We start from the raw sequence: 11,543 nt of genomic DNA, 5'->3' as shown, positions 1-11,543 counted from the left end.
TGTTCCTTCCACGATGTCTCTCCAGACAGGCTTGTCACCGCTGCCCTCACTGAAGTCCAGCAGGTTGTCCACCACCACCTGGCCTATGAGGTCATGTCGAGAGAAGCGGTCGAAGTCGTAGATGGAGAAGTGTAGCTTGCGGGAATGCAGCTCAGCCAGGGGAACACCAAACTGGAAGGTCTCATTAAAGACTGGGTTCAGGGTCTTCCTGTGCACCTGGACCCCAGAAACAGAGACAGGAGATGTGCAGTTAGAAAATGTCAGACGGAGAGAGAAAGGCAGATAGAGAGAGAGAGGGAGAGAGAGAGAGAACAGAGGGAACAGAGAGAACAGAGAGAACATTGAAAAAACAGGATGAAAGATTACATCTTAACACCAACAGACAAAATGTCTCACAGGCAACAGTAATGGAAGTTTTAGAGAAACTAGGACAATGGGAGGAACTCTTTGGACAGGTGGAGGTGAAAATGCAGCACATTCACATCCTAATGAGTCCTAAGAGAATGTGGCATGGAGCAGTGGAGCCCAGGATGAGACAAGTACAATCTGACCTAAAGGAGAGACATTCATCTCAGGATCCTGGATCCTAATCCAGTCCAGGATGTTGTGCTCAGTGGTAGATAATGGATCCAACAGGGCCAGTTTCACCCTGTTGTTTTAAAGTCTTGGTCTAAACTAGACTGCCAACGGTGAACCACCATCAGCCGTTCTCTTCATTCAAGGGCGTAATCGCTATCTGTGAAGCTTGTGGAGCCAGCACAGCATCCGTAACCTCCCTAAGGTCGTCTCCATCACAGCTCCATCAGAGGTGGAGGTGAGGCGCACCTTGGTCTGAAACTTTTTCTTCCTGTCCGGCAGAAGGTAGATCTTGACGTAGGGGTCCGAAAAGCCATTGGCGTCTTTGGCGGGCAGGTCCAGTGCTTTCAAGATTTTGACCACCAGCTGCTCTGTGCTGGAGTGGGGAGAGAAGTAGAGTCACTGACACAGCAGAGGCACAGACATGGCAGAGCCACTGACACAGCAGAGGCACAGACATGGCAGAGTCACTGACATGGCAGAGGCACAGACACAGCAGAGGCACAGACATGGCAGAGTCACTGACATGGCAGAGGCACAGACACGGCAGAGCCACAGACATGGCAGAGGCACAGACACGGCAGAGCCACAGACATGGCAGAGTCACTGACATGGCAGAGTCACTCGCAGGTCTGATTCTACTGCTCCACTCTGAGTTCTAATTCTGCTGCTCTGTGGCCTGATTCCACTGGTCTGTAGCCCAATTCAGCTGGAGTGAGATCTGATTTTGCTACTCTGAGTTCTGATTCTTTTGCCCTGAGTTCTGATTTTGCTACTCTGAGTTCTGATTCTTTTGCCCTGAGTTCTGATTCTGCTGCTCTGAGTTCTGATTCTATTGGTCGGTGTCCTGAATCTGTTGCTTTGTTGCCTCATTCTGCTTATCTGTGGCCCCACCCCCATGCCCTCTGACCTCACCTGAGCTGGGGCACCGATAGCAGTAGTGATTTATGGGAAAAAGGCAGAGCTGGGAGAAGAGTGTCGCAGCTGCCCTGTTTCATGGTGGTGCGCTCATCATGACTGATTGAGAGTCAGGACTCTGCTAGCTGGCTGCAGTTACGAGAGGGGCTATAATACCTGCCATCACGAGGTAATAGATCTCAGATGTAAATACGAAACCCTAAATATTTAATGCATATGCGTGTCTATGGCAGAGATACAAGTGCCATGAGCACGAGGCTTCATAAATAATCTAGACCTCATTCCAAACACGGCTAGCAATGGTGTGGGGTTTGCAGGGATGTGAGGGAGGTTTGTGTGGGGAAGGGCTACAGGCCCTTGTGTTTGTGTGAAGATTTAATTAAGAGGAGCAAACTCTAATCTCTCTGGCCTGTAATCGGACCTCGTTAGAATGTGTCTCTGTGTGTTAATGAGCGTGCCACCACTCTATTAGGGCCCTCGGAAACACAGCGGGATCTCTTAAAGTGGGAGGGACAAACAGAAAATCCAATAGACAGGCAGATAAACATGTCGATCAGGAAGCGTGTCCACCAAGAGCAGCTATTGAGTCAGGTGTCAAAATCTTAGCCAATCATGGAGCAGAGGACAAGTATGTTAACCAAGCATCTCATCTGCTTAAACAGATAAATGAGACAAATCCAGTCACAGATATTCGGAAATGTAACTTATAGACAGTAATTGGAAGACCAAGTCACGTTAACAAATAGGGTGGTCAACGGACGTTAAGTGGACAAAGACGTGTTCAGTGTCCTCTCAATGAGACACAAATGCCTTATATTTATCCAAAGAGACGTGAGATGCAGCTGATGGTGCGTGGCCCTGCTGATTAGACTAGCACAATCCAATCAACATAACTTCAAATAAGACGCGTGTTCGTAAATATCGGTCGATTGCAGGCCTTCCGGCTGTAATTGTGAACGAGTTTCGATGCATAAAAATTGGCTTCTAAGCCCCACCATCCTCCCACACGGGTCGCTTGGCCTTCTGTCATTAATCACAGCGAGAATGATGGTCAGCCCCGTGCACCCCCCCTCCTCCTCACCTCCCACCTCACCCCCCTATCGCCCCTCCCCCACGCCCCCAGGCCATTCACACGCGCCCCTCACACAAGCGTGCACACAAAGCCTCGCTTTCAAGCATGCTTCCACCAGCGGGCCAAAACACACCTATTACCGCTCAGCCAGAAAAACAACGAATAAACAGATGAAGAACAACGCCACTTCAATCCCTTGTAGACACGCAGCTAAAAATGGCCGCTGTCCCCCGGGGCGAGCGCGTGTGTCGTGCGATAACGGCGGTGCCAGTCGCCCGGCGCGTCCCACAGGGTCGCAGCTCTGGCTGATGGTGTTGTGCTTCTCGCTACTCCCAGGACGCTCGTCACCGTGACACGTCGATGGACTGCCGACGCCACAACACAACACAGCCGGAGACGTGATAATGTCAATTAGACGGCGCCGAGGGTGGGCCGGGGTGTATGTATGTAGACGAAGAACACCAGACCCAGCTCGCCAGCTATTGTAGCAACACACTTCTCCTGTGTGACATTAGCTGTCTGTCTGGCGCCGGTGTAGTGCTAGTGTAATGACAGTCTGCACGTCGCCGCCTGACGTGAGAAGAACAGTAACAGTTTGCCAGACCATCTATCTGAACACTAACTCATTTGTTTTTGAATACCCTGAAGCAATGTATTGTTATATATCTTTTTTATAACCTTCCCTTTCTCTCTCTCCTCTCTCTCTCTCTCTCCCATTCTCTTCTCCTTCGCTCCCATTCTGTCCCCCTCTGTCTCGTTCTTTCTCCCTCCATCCACCCCCCCCCCCCTCCTCCTCCTCTCTGTTCCTCTGTCCATAAGTCTGGATGTAACTCAGCTCTGTGTCATTACGCGCTGAGAGAGCTGGCTGCTTAAATCGGCTGGACATATATAATTCATGGCTGCAATAGCCTGTTCCCCCTCTCTGGTGTTTCTCAAACATCAGCACTTTCAGACACTCTAATGTCTCATTACATGAGAAAAAGGAGGTGAAGAGAGGAGGCGCAGGGCTTTCCTGTAACTCGGGAGCTGACTGACTCCCCAGGTTCCTCTACGGCCACCGTGCTGCGTCTCCGCATCACGTGCGTGGGGAGAGGGGTGGATGGATCTGCGTTCTGGGGAGGATGGAGGGACGGGGAGATGGAGCTTCAAGGGGTTTGGGTGGAGCGAGTGCTCAAGATGGGCTTACTTGAAGGCGTAGCGGAGGAGGAAGCTGATTTTGCCACAGGTGTCACCCTGTTTGCCCTCCCCCTGCTCTGCTTGGCGGGGTCTGTACAGTTCCGGTTTGATCTGGCCAATACTGGTCACCTGCTCACTCTTCTCCTCACCATGGAAATCAGGACTCGAGAGCTGGTGAGTCATGGGCTTGGGCCTGGACAAACACACACACACACACACACACACACACACACACACACACACACACACACACACACACACACATTCACACACACACACACACACACACACACATACACACACACACACACACACACACACACACACACACACACACACACACACACACAAATGCCCATGCACGTACGCACACACATACACACATTCAATTTGTCCATAACCCTTTCCTTTTCCTATTGTAATGCATATACTTAACCCCAATGAGTTCTCATACATAATCCCTAATCCCTGTCTGTTTATCCTTAACCTCAGTGAAGAGGAAGACTGAGACTCGGTAACCGTGCATTCCTCAAGAATATTTAAGCTAAACACAGTATCAAACTCTCACTGCATCTCACTCACAACCATGGAACGGTTCAGCAAGCAACTATACTGCACAAATGGGTCAAAGTTCGAAGGTGCCTCACCTAGCAGTGGCCTGCTGGGAGTGGGCATTGACCAGATCTTTGGCCGCAGACCCTGCGTCCGACGCTGGAGGCAGTTCCGGAGATGTCTGGCTCATCTTCAGGTTCCCTGCAGGGGAAGAACCACATGACTGTGCAGTGAAAGATGGCAGTTCACAGGAGGAACCCTCCACAACAGGAATGTGAAGACTACAGCTTATGAGTAGACTCAGTTGTCCACATTTGTTCACATAACACCTATGAAATGCACAAACACACAATCATACAGATATACTATTGCATGCTCAAATAGGTGTGTTCACACATACGAAACTGAAACATATGTACATTCATGTGTGGAATCCATCCACACATACAATACTGTGTAGTACTGCCCAGACCATTAGATTTGTAGTTTTAGCAAGTATATAATGACCATATATAATTATTTCCCAGTGTCTTCATTAGAATACAACCTGAAAATACAGGAATGCTTTATGCAGTTTTTAAAAAAGCAAACAAAAACACACAAAAATATAGTGTGGCCTCCTGTTACCCCAAAAGAGATGACACATGTGCTTAATGTGAAGGAAGGCCACACAAAATACACACTGCAGAAGCCTTAAAGTACTTTTGCACAGTACTTTATATCCACTCCTGTGTGATCACATGTTTACATACAGAACACAAGCATTAACCCAACTTATGCATTTATACAAAGACACACGTGAAATACTTCCACATACTTATGTCATAAGATGTTCAAATGAAAGCATGTGAACTCTCTCATATCAACAGAAATGTTCACGCAGTGTAAAAATAACGGCTGCAAAGTCAAATTTATACATACTATGATATATTACAAAGTGCAACTGAGGCATGTCAGTATATCTGGAGGCAAGCTCTCTGCTCTAATGAGGATGTGTATGTCTGACACACGCCTGACGGAGACACAATAGGCCTGCCTTATTCACAGGATTATGGTTCCAAAATGTCCTCTGTTGAGGACAAAACATGAATGGTCAGGATGGATACTTCAGTACTCAAAAATAGCTCAAAGACACGTCACTTCTCAACAAAGAAACCCAGTCTTTCTTTCACCGGGTAAATGAAGTATGTGGGGTTCCCTCTCCTGCTGGGAATGTCATGGGCTTCTCTTCACCTTGTGTTCTGGGCTCAGTCCGCTTTTATTCTGGCATGTTCTCACAGATAAAGCAGCCGAACACGACGAGCATTAACGCGGGACCCACGTGTAATAAATCCGCAAATAAGGCGGGGTGACTGTTTTCAGATCTAGATCTTGAATCCGAATCCAGTCCTAAATTTAGACTCACTGGTAGTAAACCAGTTATTGTAACTGAATGCCTGACAGCTGAGCCTGGAGGACTGTGACCTGAACCTTCCTGCTATGGAGGTGTTAACTGTGTGCTCCTCACCTGCATTGTTAGGGTAGGAATCCATGTCCAAGTAGGAGTGCTCCTGCATCTCCTGAGGACCGCCCACAACCCCGCCCACCACCAGAGCTCCTCCCCCTTCCACGCCCATCAGGTCTGAGAAGTGGGGGTGGTGCTGGCCAGGTTGTGACAGTGTTGGATACAGAGAGGTTGAGGAGTGAGTGTCCTTTCTCTGGAGCAGTGGGGGCAGGAGGGAGGATCCTCCGCCCCCGCCGACCCCGCCCAGGCCCGCCCCTCCAGGGAGGAGCCCCGCCATCAAGCTGAGACCCCCGCCCTCTTTGTCTCTCCATGGCAACCAGCAAAGCTTCCAGGAGACGAAGAGAGAGACGGAGAGTAGCACGATGCCGCAAAACGTCACGATGACTGATAGCAGGCTCACGGAGATCTCTGTGGGGAGAGACGGAGTGAGAAACGAGAAAAGAAGACACTAATAGGCAGTGAGAGGCAGTCCGTCAGAAAGAGAGGACGCCAGACTTAATACGAGAGGGCACTAGACACAGACAGATCGAATTAGATACACAGGAAGCAAAAGAAACGAAATGACATGAGTAACATGAATGTTGGTATGAAAGTTCTGAGTCTGGTTGTTAATTGGCTCCAGCTGGATAGGTATCTGAACCGGAGAGGCAGGGAGCGAGATCAGAGGCGGCAGGGCGGCCAGGCAGGTTGGGCTGAAGGAGGCAGGTGGCAGGAGGGAGAGGATCAGAGGGAGAATGGAGAAAGTCATCGCATTGTGAGTGGAAATTACCACCCAGCCTGATCCAAACCCGCACGGCAGACACCGGACAGCTTGATTCCTGCAGGAGGGGCTCACAGCCGGAGCCGTAACGCTCCATCCACACACGTCCTCCCCCCTGCGATTAGGCCTTTCCTTCCAGCCTTTGAAAATATGAGCTTTCAATCACCGAGATTCTAATGACCGTTTCGGGGAGGCAGCATGAGTGAGTCATTGCTGAAAAATGGCTGTGAGGCACCTCGGTCTTCGGCACCATGGCGAAGCCAACAGTTTCCTCCAGAGCTTGCTGGCAAAATGCATCTGCCCATCAAACCTGTCTACACATTGCACCTGTCTGCCCATCATACCTGTCTTGTGTCTGACTGTCCAAAAGCCAGGGCTGTCTGCCTGTGTCCACATGCTTCTGCAAGTGTTATATGCCTGTGCTGTCTGCCTGGGCTGTCTGCCTGCGCTGTCTGTCTGTGCTGTCTGCCTGTGGTGTCTGTCTTCTGTCTGCCTATGTCCACATGCCTGGGCTGTCTGCTTGTGCTGTCTGTCTGTGCTGTCTGTCTGTGCTGTCTGCCTGTGCTGTCTGCCTGTGCTGTCTGCTAGCATCATATTACACCTTGTTTAATCACTGCAGTGCTCATCTTTAAGAACCCTCTCCAACCTCTTCTCCCCTTCCCTATCCTCGTCATCCTTCACCCTCCTCCTCTCTCCTCCCCTCTTCTTCTCCTCTCTCCTCCCCTCTCCTCATCCTCTCTCCTCCTCCTCTCTCCTCACCTCTCCTCCTCCTCTCTCCTCCCCTCTCCTCCTCCTCTCTCCTCCCCTCTCCTCCTCCTCTCTCCTCCCCTCTCCTCCTCCTCTCTCCTCCCCTCTTCTTCTCCTCTCTCCTCATCCTCTCTCCTCCCCTCTCCTCCTCCTCTCTCCTCACCTCTCCTCCTCCTCTCTCCTCCCCTCTCCTCCTCCTCTCTCCTCCCCTCTTCTTCTCCTCTCTCCTCCTCCTCTCTCCTCCCCTCTCCTCTCTCCTCCCCTCTCCTCCTCCTCTCTCCTCCCTTCTTCTTCTCCTCTCTCCTCATCCTCTCTCCTCCCCTCTCCTCCCCTCTTCTCCTTCTCTCTCCTCCCCTCCCCTCTGCTATTTTTCATCTCCTCCCATGTGGGATTCTGTCTCTGAAGTAAGAGCCCAATGTTCTTATCTAAGGTCATTCAAAATGAGCAGCGTCCTGAAGCAGGACCTCGCCTGGCTAGCTCAAGCCCGCTGTGCAGATGAAGGTGTCTGTATAGTGCTGAATTGAGCTGAGGCACAACCCTAATGTCTCTTCACACTTTCACACTGGAATCATTCATGTCTACAGAAGCTTGGATCACTGTTCCATTCAAATCAAATCAAATCTGTTTTATTGGCATAACAGGATAAAAAAAAAACACCTATGCTGCCAAAACAAGCATAAGACAGTACATGCAGAATATACATGAGTATTATTAATATACAAATGAATAAGAGTTTATATGGAGGATAGAAAATTCATAAATTAAATAAACAAAATAATAAAAGCAAAATATTTTACATCAGACATTTCAATGTCTGAATGAAAATGGGATACAGTGTAGTAAACAGTACCATTAGATCATAAACAGTCTAACTAGATGTGAATGGAATCTGTTATAGTGTTTTCTCTGATCTTATGGCAGTTCGGTTTCAGTTTCAGTTTTTTTCCCCCAGTAATATTTTCAGTTGTTCTATATCAGTCAGTGTGGGGAATTTGGGGATTTGGTTAGTAATTCTGTGCATAAAGGATTTTCTGTTCCGTTCCATCTCTCCATTCTCTTCAATCTCTGTGCTGTTCCATCTCTCTGTTCTCTTCAATTTCTCTGTTCTCTTCAATCTCTCTGTGCTGTTCCATCTCTCTGTTCTCTTCAATCTCTCTGTGCTGTTCCATCTCTCTGTTCTGTTCCATCTCTCTGTTCTCTTCAATCTCTCTGTTCTCTTCAATCTCTCTGTTCTCTTCAATCTCTCTGTTCTCTTCAATCTCTCTGTTCTGTTCCATCTCTCTGTTCTATTCAATCTCTCTGTGCCGTTCCATCTCTCTGTTCTGTTCCATCTCTTTGCTCCGTTCCTTTGCTCTGTGACATTCTTCTTCCATTCTGTCTCTCTGTATTACTCTGTCTCTTTTCTTTCTATGATAACCTTCTCACTCACTCACTCATGCACACATTCTCTCTCCCTCTTCCTCTCTCTAGCACGCACACACACACACACACACACACACACACACACACACAGACAGACACACACACACACACACACACACACACACACACACACAGACATGCATACATAAAATCTCTCCCAAATAGAAACATGCTTTTTCAATTTTCCTTCCTCCTACTGCTGTATATCTTCTCTCTCTCTCTCTCTCCCTCTCTCTCTCTCTCTCTCTCTCTCTCTCTCAATTGAAGGTGTTGTATTGACAAATTATGGAACATTTGTACTGTTAAAGTTTGGGTTACTGAAGATGAAGGTATTAAAGACTAATGATAAATAATAATGTGACAGTAATACAACAACAATAATGTTAGATCTATAAAAAATGACTTATTTACTTTAATATTTAAAATTAAAATGTTTACTTATTACAACTTATTGCTAAAAATGTAATATATTGCTGTATTATTATTATTATTATTAGTATTATTATTAAGTTGTAGTAGAAGTAATAGTAGTGACAGTATTGATATTATTATATAATAGGCTATAATGTAATAATCCCTACTTCCTATTTGCTGATGCATGATACATCTCCATGTCTGTCTCTCTCCATCTCTCTCCATCTCTTCCCCCTCCTTCTCTCTCCCTCTCTCTCCCTCTCTTTTCCACTTCTCTTCTTTTTTACATTCTCCTCTCTTGCCATCTACACCCCCTTCTCTCACTTGCTATCTTCATCCCAGTCACTCGCTGTTTCTTTCCTCATCTTCCTCACTCCTCTCCATCTCCCTTTGGTGAATTATTCATCAGACTGTGTATATCATTAATCAGCGCTAGTTCAAAAGATATGATCAGAGCACCTAGCCGTGGGAGGGGACAGGCACTGATCCATCACTGTGTCTAATGAGACGTGGATGGGGAGAACAGGGGAAAAGCAGGATGAAAACGAGAGAGAGAGAGAGAGAGAGAAAGGAGAGGGGGATGGCATGTCAGAGGAGACAAGAAAGGATAGAAAAAAGGGAGACAGGAAGATGAGGTGGAGTCAGAGATGACAGACATGAGGCTGGAGGGGGGATGGGGGGAAGGCAAAGAAAAATGGTGGAAGAGTGGAGAGAGGCGGAGCTAACAGATTAACAGGGGGAACTAACAGATTAGAGTTCATGTTGAGCCAGACACATTGGCTGACTGGTCAAGATAAGTCACTGCAGGAGAGACCCAGAGAGAGAGAGAGAGAGAGAGAGAGAGAGAGAGAGACCCAATGAGACAACACGGAGGAGAGACCCAGAGAGAGAGAACCCAAGAGAGACCCAACGAGACAACATGCAGGACAGACCCAAGGAGAGAGAGCAGGCAAGAAAGGAGCAGAGAGACAACACACAGGAGAGACCCAGAGAGACAAGACAGAGGAGAGACCCAGAGAGACAAGACAGAGGAGAGACCCAGAGAGAGAGCAGGAGAGGGAAGACCCAGAGAGAGAGCAGGCAGGAGAGACCCAGAGAGAGAGCAGGCAGGAGAGACCCAGAGAGAGAGAGCAGGCAGGAGAGACCCAGAGAGACAACACAGAGGAGAGACCCAGAGAGAGAGCAGGCAGGAGAGACCCAGAGAGACAACACAGAGGAGAGACCCAGAGAGAGAGCAGGCAGGGGTGACCCAGAGAGAGATCAGGCAGGAGAGACCCAGAGAGAGAGAGAGAGAACAGGCAGGAGAGGAGCAGAGAGACAACACACAGGAGATGCCCAGAGAGAGAGCAGGCAGGAGAGACCCAGAGAGTCAACACAGAGGAGAGACCCAGAGAGAGAGCAGGCAGGAGAGGAGCAGAGAGACAACACACAGGAGATGCCCAGAGAGAGAGCAGGCAGGAGAGACCCAGAGAGTCAACACAGAGGAGAGACCCAGAGAGAGAGAGTAGGCAGGAGAGACCCAGAAAGAAAGCTGGCAGGAGAGACCCAGAGAGAGAGCAGGCAGGAGAGACCCAGAGAGACAACACAGAGGAGAGACCCAGAGAGAGAGCAGGCAGGAGAGACCCAGAGAGAGAGCAGGCAGGAGAGACCCAGAGAGTCAATACAGAGGAGAGACCCAGAGAGAGAGAGCAGGCAGGAGAGACCCAGAAAGAAAGCAGGCAGGAGAGACCCAGAGAGAGAGCAGGCAGGAGAGACCCAGAGAGACAACACAGAGGAGAGACCCAGAGAGTCAACACAGAGGAGAGACCCAGAGAGAGAGAGTAGGCAGGAGAGACCCAGAGAGAGAGCAGGCAGGAGAGGAACAGAGCAAAAGCAGCCAAGCTCCTCCTTCCAGGCGCGAGAAGCAGGAGACAGCAAGTGGACAGTGATGGAGAGGGAGATAAAGATCGCCAGTAAGGATGAGAGCAGGAGAGAGACAAAGAGAGTTAACAGCAGAAATGTCCAACAGGACTGTGACGAATGAGGACTGGCAAGCCAGGAGGAGACATCAAATGAACCCATCCAGGGGTATATGAATCCAGGAGTATATGAATCCAGGGGTATATGAATCCAGGGGTATATGAATCCAGGAGTATATGAATCCAGGGGTATATGACTCCATAAAGATGCCTTTTGTAGGTCAAATCACAGAGAGTTCTGCTGGCGACATAAAAATGGCCTCCTGCATTAGCTAACACTCAGATTTTAAAATGATAAGACTTCTAGAAGAATGTGTATAAACACACACACAAAGAAAGGAGTCAAAAACACACACTCACAAAGGTCCTCAGAACTGCAAGCCTTTAGTGCAGACACACAGAAGCAGACACAGAGCTGACTGATCACAGCAGACGTGGGACTTG

General features: G+C 48.7%; 1 protein-coding gene across 5 annotated transcripts in view; it reads right to left on the bottom strand.

Annotated features, from left to right (window-relative positions):
* Positions 1-11,543, bottom strand: part of syt3 (synaptotagmin III) — a 34,878-nt gene that overhangs the window by 10,152 nt on the left and 13,183 nt on the right. For all 5 annotated transcript variants that reach the window (XM_076996586.1, XM_076996584.1, XM_076996585.1 and 2 more), the window contains exons 3-7: positions 5,802-6,206; positions 4,390-4,495; positions 3,753-3,935; positions 826-952; positions 1-216 (exon numbers count right to left, since the gene is read on the bottom strand). The exon at positions 1-216 is cut by the window's left edge and continues 3 nt beyond it. In XM_076996586.1, coding sequence (XP_076852701.1) covers positions 1-216; positions 826-952; positions 3,753-3,935; positions 4,390-4,495; positions 5,802-6,206 — 1,037 coding nt within the window. The remainder of the gene's footprint in view (positions 217-825; positions 953-3,752; positions 3,936-4,389; positions 4,496-5,801; positions 6,207-11,543) is intronic.

Source organism: Brachyhypopomus gauderio, chromosome 2 (genome assembly GCF_052324685.1).
Source record: "Brachyhypopomus gauderio isolate BG-103 chromosome 2, BGAUD_0.2, whole genome shotgun sequence".
In the NCBI taxonomy this organism is placed as follows: Eukaryota; Metazoa; Chordata; class Actinopteri; order Gymnotiformes; family Hypopomidae; genus Brachyhypopomus; species Brachyhypopomus gauderio.
This window is presented reverse-complemented; position numbering and strand designations above follow the sequence as displayed.